We start from the raw sequence: 14,941 nt of genomic DNA on the forward strand, positions 1-14,941 counted from the left end.
CATAACCAGCATGTGAATAACGAGTCAAATCAACAACACTATCTTTATCACCACCTAAAGAGTACAACGATGTTTCAAAAAGTTCATGAGGCTTACCTTTAAAAGTAGGAAAACAAAGATCAGTTTTACCTTGTTCGGTCAACACAAACCTTCTCTCCTCGGCAATGTAGAGTAGTCGAAATTCCTTGCTTGAATTAACCTTTTCAAAATGGATCTCCATACTCGACAATAGAGCATGCATCATAATCAAATTGGAATTATAATCAAAATACATCGAGAACTCATCCAAATGATCATGTAATCTAAATTTCAGTCGGTCAATTTTGCTCAAAAATGCAGAATTTGGATAACAAAGCAGATTTGAGGCACCATCTTCAACTTTAAGTGCACTAACCATTTTACATGTCATCGTCATATCAAACAAACAAATCAAAGACATGCATGTTTTCAAGCATTCATACGTCTCAAATCTCATATGCACATTCTTGTTTATACAAAGTAGTTTCTCACAAAAGATCAATGAGTGCATATTTTTACCCAAATCAAGCCGATGGAATGGCTTATATGTCTTTTTATCTTGGAAATGCCGAATAATTATTATTTTACTAACAAACTCATCAGCATCGCAATTTCCAAAAGCGTTATTCTTCTTGCCATCATTCCGCGCAAATGTATTATCATCAATCAAAGGATGGCAAGTAACCACATCAAAGTTCAGATCACTTCTAAAGGACAATTCATCAACAAGGTTTCCATCAACAATCGAATAAAACAGAGGTGCTTTAAGAATTTCAAAACTCATACCTCGCTCCTCTTTTGGCATAGGCGAACTAAGATAGTTGAGAACGTTACCTTTTTCAACCAAGGTGAACCTTCTCTCCTTGGAAAGGTATTGGAGTTGTAAATTATCGTCACTCGGCCTTTTGGATACCTGAAAAGCAGAAACAGAACAAGAACAAGTTTCATATGGATTAGTTGAAATGCTCCTCACTTTTTCTAGTTCATTTGTCTCTTTTTCGCTCGTTTCTTTTTTAATCTCAACTTCTTTTTTTCTCTTTTCATTTCCTCTCTCGTTTTCAATTTTATTTTCGACCTCACTCTCTTTTTTGATTTCTTTTTCTTTTTCAATCTCTTTTTCATTTCTTTCATTTTCTTTTTCTCGCTCGCACTCTTGTACAATCTCAATTTCTTTTTCGAATTCTTTCTCTTCATTTTCTTTTTCTCTCACTTTTTCGATTTCATTACAATGTGCAGTCGACACGAAAGAATCAAAAATATAATCATTTGCCCCAAAGGAAGAGAAAATATTTTCATAGGCTTCTCGTCCATTTCTTCGGGAACAATCCTCCGGGAAGGACTTCTTTGAATCATACGATGAATAACTCGTCCTGTCTCGTTCGTCATGTCGAGAAGTTGCAAGCTCTAGGCTGTCGCGTCTTGAATTCCTTGACGAATAGGAATCCCGATAAGAATCTCTTAGCGAGTAGTCTTTGGACGCGTATCGCCGCAATGATCTCGACTCCATTTCTCGATTTGGTAGATTTTGTTTTCGTCTGGCTCTTTCCTCCACTCGATCCAATCGATCATGCAATTTATCAAAATTTGATTTCACCATTCTACGTATCTCTTGCTTCAAATATTGGAAATCTGATTCGGAAAATTCTTGTGACATGATTTTTTTTTTGCTAAAAAAATGATTAAAATAAAATAGAAAGTAAATACCTCACCACAAAAAATCTCACGTTTCACTCACAAAGAAAATTGGATTACACTCCACTCGTGTTTACACTTGTTTAATGGCTTTTGCTCGCTCTAATGTACTCACCACTCGTGCCTTTTTCCACTCGATTTTCGCCTCTCGAAGTTCTCCACAAACTAGATAGACGAATCAATACCGTTTGTCGTCGGCTTACAAAATTGAGTTGGCTTGGTGGGCAATGATGTCGGAAATGGTAGGCTATCAAACAAAACTTAAAATGAATTTCAATCACTTTTTTTTTAATTCCGAATTTTTTTTTTGAATTTCTCTTCTTTTTTTAATACCGAATACAAAAGAAGAAAGAAAAAATAATAAATTGGATAATTTTTTTTTTGAAAACGTGAAAATTCACTCAAAGGGGTATAAAGGAGTGTAGATTATGATTCAAAAAAAAATTGTTGAAGGGTTTCCAGACTCTTTTTTTTTTTACGGATCTTTCACGTTCTTTTCGTCCGCGCCTAGACCGTAGGCAAAATTTTTTTTTTTTGATTTTTTTTACGGATCTTTCACGTTCTTTTCGTCCGCGCCTAGACCGTAGGCAAAATTTTTTTTTTTACAAAACCATAATATCAAAGATGATGATTCTTACTCCGATTCGGCTAGCTCTGATACCAAATGATATGCCCCGGCCTCGGTGATGAGAGTCGAGTCGTTGATGTACCCGATCGTGAATTGGAGTAATATCAAGGTTTGTCGAAGATAGGTTAAGAAAGAAGGGATAAAGGCTCAAATTTAGTTCAAAAGGGGTTATGAAGTGTATTGAGGATGATAGGTGAATGAAAACCAAGTATTCAAGTTGAACCAACACAATATAAGTGTGTTAACCCGGGACTTATACGAATACTTAGGAAAGGTTAAATGTTGTATGGATGGAAAACGAATAAAATGGAGCCTTGACCCTGTAACACCCCTTACTCGTATTCCGGCTCGGAACAGAGTATGAGGTATTACTAAGTTTTTTAAAAAAAAATTTCGACAGCATTTCTGCTTAATTTTGCTTAAACCTCCTGCAAATTTAAATCACAATCCAATATATATATATCAACCAAACTCATTTATAATAATACTCACAATTTAACTATTAATGAACACCACATTTTAAATCAAACCATAACATATATTTACATGATGATTCCATATTTCATAGGTCGTCTATACATGCCATAATTTTCCGGAACGATAGTAGCAAAATACCCCAAGTGTGAAGGATAGTGTGGATGATTGTCTGACTTCGTTCCAAATTTCCGAGTTGTCGGAAGTCACTATAATCAAGGGAAAAATAAAATCGAGTAAGCATATAGCTTAGTAAGTAAACACATGATAAATAAGTAATTACTCACATAACTACACCAAAATATAAACTTATTCATGAATAACTTCATTGTTTAGGCAATTTCCAGCAAACTGTTTTTCTGCGTCATAGTCGCTAATTTATTTTTATCCGGAGCTACAGGGCTCCAAATTGAGTTTCGTAAATTTTCCCTGAAACTAGACTCATATACCATTTCACCATAAAAATTTCAGAATTTTTTACCCATCCAATTAGTACAGTTTATTCATTAAAACTTCCCCTGTTTCACTGCCCAACGGTTCTGACCCTTCCTCAAAAAAATTCACTTAACTCTCTGTACAAAATTTTAAAAATGGTTTCGCTTGTTTCTATTAAAAAATAGAGTCAATAAGGAATCCAGGAATATAAATTTCACACCATAATTATTTTTGTACAATTTTCGGTGATTTTCCAAAGTTAGAACAGGGGATCCCGAAATCAATCCAGCCCTGTTTCAGTAAAATTCAGATATCTCCAAAAATACAACTCTTTTGCTTATTCTATTTATTTCATATGAAAATAGACACATTCAGCTTCAATTTCATATATTATTCAGCTTCCCATTCATTTTCCACCATTTATGGTGATTTTCAAAGTTACCCATCTGCTGTTGTTCAACACAGTTTATAACTAAATCGTTCCTTTTTTCGTTTTTGATATTTTCTCCCATCTCATACATGGATCGATTTAGTATCCAACTCAATATTTGCCCCATAAAAATTTCCACCATATGGCAATATTCACCTTCCACACTTTTTCGTTGAGCACTCGGAATGTTAACCGTTATTGGTGGATCTCGCACTTAGCACCACCACTTAATCGGGGAATCAGCACTTAGCAACCCCTTGGGGAATCAGCACATAGCAACCCCCTTTTTATTTCAGAGATACGGTGGATATCGCACTTAGCACCACCAATGAACTGGGGAATCAGCACTTAGCAACCCCTCGGGGGAATCAGCACATAGCAACCCCCTTTCACATTTCAAAGATACGGTGGATATCGCACATAGCACCACCAATGAATCGGGGAATCAGCACACAGCAACCCCTTTATGTACAACATACTTCGGCTTATTCCGAGTGTTCAACCCATAAATCATATATTGCAACCCTTTACCACCTTTCCCGATTTAACAACATTTTTAGGATATGGCCAAACATTTATTTTAATTCCAAATAAATCTCAACATATATCAATTAATGTCAAAATAATACATCAAGTCACGTGTTTACTTACCTCGGTGCAAAATATCGTAATATTGCACTTCACTCCACTATCTTTTCTTTTCCTCGTTTGAGATAATCTTCACGTCTTTCTTGATCTATAATAGCAAATTTAACTCATTTAATGTTCACATTCATTAAAATAATCCACCACCCAACTTTTTGAAAAATTATAATTTTGCCCCCAAACTTTTGCATAATTACACTTTTGTCCCCAAGCTCGGAAATTAAACTTCATCACTTATTCTTAGGTTTTATGACATGCTGAACATTTTTCCCTTCTATGGCAACATCAAATTCTCACTCTAACATACACTTATGAACAATAATTATTTTTACCGATTATGCCTATTTACCCGTTTTCGCTTAAAATCGCTTAGCAAAAGTTGTTTAACATAATTTATAGCTTCATATTCCACCATAAAACAGCAAAATAAACACATTTCACCTATGGGTATTTTTCCAAATATGAGCCCTAACACGAATTATTGCTAGAATAAGCTAAACCGAGTTACGAGGATTCCAAAAATGCGAAGAACATTAAAAACGGGGCTAGGATGCACTTACTATGAGCTTGAGAAAGCAAAGAAACCTTAGCTATGGCTTCCTTCAAATTTCGGCAGCAACTAATGAGGAAGATGATGATTTTTGTCATCTTTTTCCCATTTTATTTTTTTTATTACCAAATGACTAATATGCCCCCACTTAAAAAAAATCTATTTCTCTCATTTCTTATGTCTATTTTTGTCCATCAACTAACTAATGGTCTAATTACCACATAAAGACCTCCAATTTAAAATTTCATATCAATTAGATACTTCTACATATAGAACTCAACTTTTGCACTATTTACAATTTAGTCCTTTTGACTAAATTGAGTGCCCAAACGTCGAAATTTTCGAACGAAATTTTTACGAAAATTTTCCGTGAAATTGTAGACCATAAAAATATAATAATAACCATATTTTCCCTCGTCGGATTTGTGGTCCCGAAACCACTATTCCGACTAGGCCCAAAATCGGGCTGTTACAACCCACTATCAAAGATGATAGGAACCTCGGTATAACTTGAACGCCACACTTTGGATGCAAAGTGATAAGTTCGGATAAGAAGAATGGGTTGACGCCACAAGGGTTACTTGATAAGTCAAACGAGTCTTTGGAGAACAATGAGAGTTGTAAACAATCTCACAAAATGTAAAAACATTAATTCAAGGTTCTTCTCCCCTTACAATGAAATTTAACACATATTTATAGGCAAAACAAAAGGGTAGCCGAATGGGTAAAATTGGAAGCCAAATTCGGCCATGGTGCTTCCTCAATTTGTTCCTTAAATTATGCATGATGTTGGCCAAATGCTTCCTTAAATTCTTCCATGAATTATGCATGATGTTGGTCAAATGCTTCCTCAAATTCTTCCATGAATTATGCATGATGTTGGTCAAATGCTTCCTCAAATTCTTCCATGAATTATGCATGATGTTGGTCAAATGCTTCCTTAATTTGTTCCACAAATTATGCATGATGTTGTTCACCTCTTCTTTGCCGTCCATGTACATTGTCCTAGCAAATTCAACAAATTTACTTAGCTTAAATCTCACACATTAATTCGGCTGAACCATGACATGTTTAACATTCTGCATTTAAACAACAGCAGCATTAAACAACAGCAGCAAAACACATTAATTAACAGCATTAAATTCGTCCAAAGTACACAATATCCTGCACATTAAATTCGTCTGGAAAAATTAATTGACAACATGAATTAAATTTGTCTTAAATTTAGACACACTTAATTAACTATTAGACATCTATTTAATAGGTAATAAACTAAGACACATTAAAATAAAAATGTCCAGATTTTTAAACAAATTAATTAACTTATTTAATTAACTAATCAGCAACTTATTTATTCCATCATTTAAATGCAAACTTAATAAATTGCATTCTAGCTCCATAAGCTAGAATCCGCCCAAATTGAGCTGGGACGAGCTTGTGAGAATAACGAGCCTCGCTCGTGAGTCGAGCCAAGAAATGTTTCCAGAGCAGGGTCGTATCAAAAGTGGAAAATTATATTGAATTGAACTCTGATTAAATTGAAAATTATTTGAATTGAAAATATGAGAAAGTGATGGAATTGAAATATGAAAATTGAATACCTTATTAACTAGTCAAGCTGAGTCGGATATAGTTGGCATGCCATAGGATTGGAAGAATTTGGGGATTTTTCAGCTTGGCCGAGGAGACACTGATGTTACTATATTTCTTCGAACTATCCGAAGAGCCACTTAGTGCCATTCTGGTGTGTTTGGGTGGATTATTCTGGTGTGTTTGGTTGGAATTCGTGTATCCGTCAAGGTCCGAGTTTTGTTAATAGGGTGAATAAAAGAAATGAGAAAATCAAACGAATTTGATTAATCGTACTACTGAAAGTATGAAAAAAAAATTGTGAATCGAATTGTGAATTGAAATGGGATGTGAGATTTGAAAGCCTGAACCTAAGGTTCATGAATTTGATAAAAGACCAAATTGTTGATATATGATATTAGTTGATGAAATGTTATAGATGATATATGAATTTGAATGTAAATTAGTTCTTATGATTTAAAATGTTATATGATTGATATATATATAATTTATTAATATTATATAGTTTGAATTATGGTAATAGCACTGAGTACAGACATACTCAGCGTACAGTTGTTTCTGTGCGCAGGTTGATAGAAGTCAAAGGTCCCGGTTCAACATCCAGATCAATCCCGACTTCAGCACAACTTTGGTGATATATTTTTTTCCTTTTGGTAAATGTGGCATGTACCTAGGTCTTATTTAAGAGTCTTGTGAGTTTTGGTTGTAAAGAATTGGTCTCTAATGTTTGAATGATAAATGAAATGTTAAGTTATAAAATGGTATGTTTGGTACTAAAGTTGAAATGAGATAAATGACGTTTATTAGTTAACTTTTATATAGTATCATGAATGTTGTTGATCAATTTGATAAGTCAATGTTTTAGGCATGATTTAAGTATGTTTGAATGTGAAAATGTGTTGGTTTCCATATTACCTGTAAATTTGTTGCGGTTTGAAATTACAGGGAAGGTTAGATATTTATAAAGGAGTTATATTGAGTTCAAAAAAATTTCGAAAATTTTTTGGAGTACTCGAACAAGTCCCGTTCCACTTCTAATACGTGTTTTGGGCCTCGAAGGTCCATTATAGGGATTTAATGATTATATTATACTATATATGTTAATTTATTTATGAATTATTCGTAAATTGTCTGATATGTCCGGTAATGCTCTGTAACCCTATTTTGGCGGCAGTTTAGAGTTAGGGGGTGTTACAAGCAGGGACTTCTACCGATAGAATTCTAGAATTTTACTGGTACAAGCATGTCAAAACAAAATTCTTCCCTTATTTTGATTTGTTTTGACCCTCGGAGACCCAAATTAGATCATGATCATCCTCGAACACCTAAAACTCGATTAAAAATAATTTAAAAGTGTTTTGAATGACTTGAAGTTGATTCTAATCAATATGAATGTTTTGTAAAATGTGATAAAAGTTGGATATTTTGTTGATGTTGAATGAGAACTAGTTCTAGTTATTTTTAATTAATATTTTTGAACTCGTTTTCAAGTCATTCTAAAGTATTTGAATGCTTTAACTTGTTTATTGTTGGAATGAATAGGCCATATAATATGTCAAATGTTTGATGTTCTGAACTGATTAATATAAAAGGAAAGTTAGTTCATGTTGCTTCGACAATAAATGTGGAGCTTCGCATTCGAACTTAGTGATCAGTTTGAGTGTAGGATGCTACAAAAGAGGTGCCCACTAATTCAAGCACCAATTTAATTGTGTTGTTTTTGCTCTTAGCAACACCCTTTTTACTAACATGTTAAATACTTTCACATTATAATTAATTTAAAATTTGAATAACATGCACTATTAATTCTTACATAGCACATAAATGCAAATTAATTATAAAATAAGTTATTTAGCTATCTCAAAATTTATAGCTGTGAATCTCAATTATATGGTTTCTAATATTTTAACCTATGCTTTTTCTAAATAAAATGTATCTTACCATTGACTTGTTGGTTAAACGAAACCTTTTTTAAGTTTTAACATATTTTATTTATTCTTTTAACAGTTAATAAAATTTAACAAATATAAGTTTCATCCTTTTTTCTGTTGAAAAAACGATCATACAAAATGACGTGATATTTTCCTTTTAACAAAAGAAAATAAAAGAATAAAAAATTCCTATTCCGCTCACGAAGTAACAGAACGCGAATCGCCGTCGCTAAGATCACCTCAACACACGCACTTTATCTTCTACAATAATTCCTTCTTCTTTTTTTAATATTGAATACGCAAAAGGAAACCAGGCCTTAACTCCGCACTCATCATTTAATCGCCATTCGATTGAGTATAATTTTCAGTCGGTTGGCAAAGTTTTTGCAACGCAACGTGTTACGGTTTTTTTTCCCTTTAAAGAGAATGAAAATTTCGCATAAGTTTCAAATCTTGGACTCAGTTCCAACGTAGTCGAATAAAGCTATAAGAGGGGAAGATTTCTTTCATGGAAAAGCGTGTTTACGAAGTTTGGAAAGGAAGTAACGTAAGGATATCAATTCTTCGTTTGCATTCCCCCCCCCCAAAAAAAAATATATAAATGCTAGGTTTTGGCATCTAGGTATTTTTAGATTTGTTTGGTTTGAAGGACAATGAATATGGTTTTGATTGGTATAGTAGGATTTTTGGCTTCGGTTTTCATTGTTTTTATTTTGCTATGATAGAAAATGGGAGAAAACATGTATAAAATGATGAATTTATTTTTGGTGCTTTGAACTGTTCATTGATTTGTTTTTACATTCTTGAGGTTAAAAAGAGAGTTATGGTTAAGGTCAATGAAGCATTCATATCAGTTATGGATTGTAAAGTTACAATGCAAATGACCTTACAATTTTTAGGTAGAATTGAGTGCTTTTGTGCTAAAATTGCTTTGATGCAATTAGGCCTAATTCATGCTTCACAAGTAGCTCATTTTATTTTATTTTTTGTGTGTATAGTGCTATGTGTGTGCTTTCTTCAAAGGAACTTGTATAGATTATGAGAACATCTGGTGATACTGTTGTGGCCTTTCCTAAGAGGATGAACTTATTCTAAATCTGCCAATTCTTTTAGAGAAACGTCCTTACTGAAGTACGATAATTATAATTTCACCATTTGGTGCAATTCCAAGCCATCATGATGATGATGATGATGATGATGATGATGAAGCCTTTTCTTTGTCTAGTTTGGTGATTATGTTGATATACTCGCTACTTTACTAGTGTGACAATGTTTGGATCAAAGGAATGATTTAGTGTAGGAATCGGTGCAAAAGTATTGTTTGAGTGGATCAACAATGTAGTATTAGATTGTGGTTAAGACTCAAGATTTAGATGAATGATCACATTTGTTGGAAGTGCCATGAAATCATAAAATATTGGTTGATATATATATTTTGCTATATTCACTATTTATTAGCACCAACATAGAATAAAAGGTGTGCTAGTTATGAAAAATATAGAGAATAATAGCTTTAGAATATTGGTAAAATATGAAAATGCTATAACACAATCTGATGTTCTTTGTTTTATCTTTTGATGTCTCCAGTCTGAATGGATCGTCCATGACTTTCATTCAGCATTTAATTCTCTTCTATATACGTTATGCAGAAGTTTTTCCTTGGTGGAAGACTAATATTTGGTCCAGATGCTAGATCTTTGCCTGTTACCTTATTGCTGATCAGTGTTCCTTCTATAATCTTTTGCATATTTGTTGCAAGGCATCTTCGACATAGATTTTCTCCATACAATGCAGGATATGCAATTATGGTGGTAGCAGTTGTCTTTACTATCTATGTAAGTATCTTTACCCTTTATTTGTTGATTGAATTGTTTTTTTAAGGTTTTAGAACAATTACTCTTGAAATTATCACCCTAGTTGCCAACAGTGTTAACAATTCTGTAAGAACTTTATGAACTGCAAGTTATGGATAAATACTAAGTGCCAATTTTTAACAGTTTAACTTTTATGTTTAAAGTCCCAAAGACAGTTTATCTAAAATTTGAAATATTTGTTTGGTGGAATATATGTAGTGCAACCCTTTCATTTGATCTAGATTACTTGCCGAGTTTGTACTGAAAATGAATTTCTCATAGAAGTTTGGCCTTCTCTAATCTAAGATAAGACTAGGACAGCTATAGCCCCTGTTAGATTTTAAATTACATATATAACTTTTTATCTTTTATTTTTGTCAACTTTGTCTTTTTGATATTGCATTCTTTATTTTGATAGGTGTTGATTATTCTTTTCCTCACATCAGCCCGGGACCCAGGAATCATTCCTCGCAATTCACGTCCCCCAGAGGAGGAGCCTCACCATGATTCTTCTGTTCCAGCTCAGGCTGGGAATCGGCATACACCTGGCCGTCAGTTTCCTCGAACTAAAGAAGTTATGGTTAATGGAATGCAGGTGCGGGTGAAGTATTGTAGCACATGCATGCTTTATCGACCTCCTCGGTGCTCCCACTGTTCCATTTGCAACAATTGTGTTGAGAGATTTGATCACCATTGCCCTTGGGTAGGGCAATGCATCGGACTGGTATGTTTTATCTGATAAACCTATCTATTCATACAAGTCCGGATGTTTCATGCTCCCCTTGAGCAGTGTTTTGTTAAGAGGCTGACTATTCTGTATATGAGCAGCGCAATTATCGGTTCTTCTTTATGTTCGTTTCTTCAACAACTCTTCTCTGCATCTATGTGTTCTCCATGTCAGCATTGTACATTAAGGTTCTGATGGATGATAACCATAGAACAGTTTGGGAAGCAATGAAAGAATCTCCTCCATCTGTCGTACTAATGGCGTATTGTTTCATTGCTCTATGGTTTGTTGGTGGGCTCACAGGGTTTCACTTGTACCTCATCGGAACAAACCAGGTATGATATTGTTTTTGCGTCCTCTTAACTTGTGAGAGTTGGGTAAATAAATATGGAAAGAAATCAACCAATGAATACAAGTTTTAGGCCGTGATTTGCTTATTGTGGTGCAGCCTGCAAGGAAAAAAGATGCCCTTTCTATGTTGTTTTAATTCGATAAGTTTATTTCGGAGTTTAACTAACCTAAATTCCTGTCTTCCAGACTACCTATGAAAATTTTCGACATAGGGCTGACAACAGAATCAACATTTTCGATCGAGGTTGTCCGAGTAATTTTGATGAAATATTTTGCACAAAGCTAAACCCCTCAAAGAATAATTTCCGGGCTTTAGTTCAAGAGGAGGTGCCAAGGCCTACTGAGGAAGCGAAAGCAGAAGATGTAGGTGGAGATACGCATCCGAAAATCGAGGTAGATCTAGAGAACTGCCAAGATCTATTGAAGATATCCGAGCAGCATAATATAGAGGAAGGTATAGACCTATCGAAGATCTCCCAACGACAAAACGACGAGGAAAATGATAGTAGAGAGAGTACTGATCCTCTTCGTAGTACCTTGGAGGCTGATTCTATTATGGGTATAAATCATCGAGCTTCTGTGAATATGACTATGATTCGATCCGACCCCGAACCCTCGAGTTATGGTAACAGTAGTTCAGAAATCGCAGCTGATTCCCATACCAATTCCAGAGTTATAATAAAAGAAGCTGGTCGTTTATTTGAGTAATTTGTACAGTAGCCATTGCATTCTTTTGGTTAGTGTTTTTACCGTATGAAGGGGATATTTCTTTGATTTACAAATGAGAAAGTTTCGATTGGGGAGGGAAATTTACTCCCTTTCAGGCATAAAAATGTATTACCATCGAACACGATGGCAATCAAAACAACGAAAAAGACAATTGTCCACAAGAAATGTACCAAGAAATAGATTCAGAGGGAAAAGAATCCACTTGGTCAGATGATTGATTTTTAGCTTTAATTCCGCTGGTCTAATTAAGGCATTCAATCATCGTCCGTACAATTGGTTTATAAATATATTGAAAAAGCTTTTTAAAAATTTTTTACATATTCATTCGTGCCATCGTACACCTCAAGCAGGAAGCACCATCTGAACCATTTAACCTCCGAGGGATACCCACAAGGTTATTACTAATTATTTTTCTTAAAATACATTTAGATATAAGCATAAAATTTAATCTTCCAAATATATCGAACAACTTTTAAATTCTACCAAAGGGAAAGAAGGCAAATTTAATCAAATCAAAAGGAAAACTCTGTTAAAAAGAAAAACATTGGGTATAATTGGTTTTCTAACTGGTGCAAAACCCCAGTTATCCACACATTCAAAAAGAGTTGATAAAACAAAATTAATCCAACCAATGCATTTCAAAACATAATAGAGAATCAACATAAACTAAAAGCTCAGAGAATAACAAAACCTAAACATACGATAGACGGAAATTCCTGACAAATTTGCAGATTTATGCCTTGAGCCGACCATAGAATTTCTGTTTTTCTTGTGTAGTCTGGAAACGTCCATGCCCAAATTTTGATGAGGTGTCGATGAACTTGAGCTTGATTTCCTCTAGAGCTACACGAGATGTCTGGTTAATCAAAGACTGGCGGAGTGTAACCACCCTCTTCTTAGGTCCAACACAGCCACCTTTGATCATCAGATAATCACCCTTCACAACACCATAGTGAGGGAAGCCACCAATTGGAGTGATATCTTTCTCAGTCCTGATGACCATACACATTCCACAATTATATCAACCGAAATAAACAAAACCCATTGAAAGTCTATACAATACCTTCAAAATACTCCCAATCTGATCAAAGCAAAGATTTAAGTATATTCAACTAACCTGTCATAGTCGGTAATAGCAGAGTGGGTCTCGTCACCAACCTTGCCAACCCGGTAAACCTTCTTGTTCATCTCAGTACGATGATGGTATCCATTCTGACCTGCCCTAGCAACTGTAAAGGAGACTCTAGCAGGATGCCAGGCACCGATACAAGCAACCTTACGCAAACCTCTGTGGGTCTTACGGGGCAGACGTGTGACACCCCAACGAGTCACAACACCTTCATAACCTTTACCCTTAGTGACACCGATGATATCAATCATTTCATCCTTCTGGAAAACAGCATCAATCGGGACTTGCTTCTCAAAGAACTTGTATGCAAAATCAACCTTGTCTGCAATAGTTCCACCATTAACTTGGATCTCCATTAGGTGTGCTTTCTTCTGCTTCAATCCCTTCATTTTCCTAATCTGTAAAAGCACAAATTAACCAGAAACAGTACTATTAAAACAAAGCATTTGAAAACTACCACTTATGAACAATCAAAATAAAACAAAACCAAGGCATAGATTAAATCATGTATTGGTCAAAACCTGAGTGTGGGCCAAAACCCTAACAACAGTGGCATACTTCTTGATCTTTTCCAGCTGAGCCTCGATACTCTTTTTCCCTTCTTCACTCTCGTACCGCTTTGAGTACTTGGTGAAAGCCTTCTTCTTGGACTTGCACCAATGCTTGTAGAACCTACGTTTGACTTCCTCGCTCAGATGCTGAGCCCAAACGGTGTTCAAGCTGCGAAGACCACGTGGTGTCTTGACATAACCAACAACCCCAACAATCACCATAGGAGGGGTTTCAATGATCGTAACAGCTTCACATGTCTCTTTCTTGTGAAGCTCTATGCAGAAACAAAGAACGCAAATTAGCTTGAAATTCAAATAAATTTATGGGTGAAGCATAATAAATTTAAAAAGTCCAAACTCCAAATAACCAATGCCTACTAACCCTAGTTCCAGGATAACTTCTAAATTCAATGCACTATTTTCACAAATGTCAATAATAGTTAACACATTACTTGTAAATTCCTTTCATAAAAATCATCTTAACCAATGCATTAACATTCAAAATAAGCTCAGCAAATCTTAAGGCAAGAGTTTATAAAGCTCAAAGAAAGAACAATTTAGTAGTCTATATATCAAACAAGTGGCACAAGTATCAGAGTTATGTCATCAAAGTCAACTTACTAGATCCAGGTTTTTCGACCTCTCGGACAATGTGTGTCATGCCTGCCTTGTAGCCCAAAAAGGCAGTGAGCTTGCAAGGTTTGCTTGGGTCATCCTTAGGAAATGCCTTCACTGCACCAACCCACAGTAACACCATCACATACGTATATATAGTCATTTAAATACTGCATTTGGGATACAAAAACTGTAGTTTTCTACAGCCATATAATAAACAAAATAAAAAAGAAAAAAAAAACAATGTAACCTTTCCCTCTGTGACGAGAAGCTCGCTTCCTCGGAAGAAATCCAAGGGAACCATGCCTTGGGTGTTCAAACTTCCTGTGAGACATTCTTCCCCGCCTTCATCACCACCAAGAGTAAATTAAAAAAATAAACCCATTGATAACACCAAATTAAAAACGCGTAACCAAAGACCAAAATGAATATTTCAGCATCTAAGACTAAAAACTAAACAAAAGAAAAAGATTTTCACAGCGACATCAAGTCATATTCTAACAAAAAGGGGAAAAAAAGAGTAGAGAACACAGTTTATATTTTCTTTCATTTCCGACCAATTTCTATGTATATGTAGCTGAAAGAAACGAAGA

General features: G+C 34.8%; 2 protein-coding genes across 3 annotated transcripts; one reads left to right on the forward strand and one right to left on the reverse strand.

The window, feature by feature from the left end:
• The first annotated feature begins 8,521 nt into the window (after positions 1 to 8,521).
• Positions 8,522 to 12,692, forward strand: LOC107943199 (protein S-acyltransferase 8). 2 transcript variants are annotated; one of them, XM_016876942.2, is made up of 5 exons: positions 8,522 to 8,940; positions 10,043 to 10,228; positions 10,665 to 10,970; positions 11,075 to 11,308; positions 11,511 to 12,692. In XM_016876942.2, exons 1-5 carry the CDS (start codon positions 8,902 to 8,904, stop codon positions 12,030 to 12,032), a joined length of 1,287 nt encoding a protein of 428 aa, XP_016732431.1. In that variant the 5' UTR covers positions 8,522 to 8,901; the 3' UTR covers positions 12,033 to 12,692. The 2 variants fall into 2 exon arrangements, with proteins under 2 accessions (XP_016732431.1, XP_040968136.1); XM_041112202.1 differs by having other exon boundaries at positions 10,153 to 10,228.
• LOC107943200 (60S ribosomal protein L3) lies at positions 12,556 to 14,941 on the reverse strand. Its single transcript, XM_041112203.1, has 5 exons — positions 14,599 to 14,941; positions 14,355 to 14,465; positions 13,704 to 14,008; positions 13,171 to 13,580; positions 12,556 to 13,045 (listed from the first exon to the last, which is right to left on the reverse strand). The coding sequence occupies exons 1-5, from the start codon at positions 14,681 to 14,683 to the stop codon at positions 12,787 to 12,789; spliced, it is 1,170 nt and encodes a 389-aa protein (XP_040968137.1). The 5' UTR covers positions 14,684 to 14,941; the 3' UTR covers positions 12,556 to 12,786.

The sequence above is a fragment of the Gossypium hirsutum genome, chromosome A05 (assembly GCF_007990345.1).
Source record: "Gossypium hirsutum isolate 1008001.06 chromosome A05, Gossypium_hirsutum_v2.1, whole genome shotgun sequence".
Lineage (NCBI taxonomy): Eukaryota > Viridiplantae > Streptophyta > Magnoliopsida > Malvales > Malvaceae > Gossypium > Gossypium hirsutum.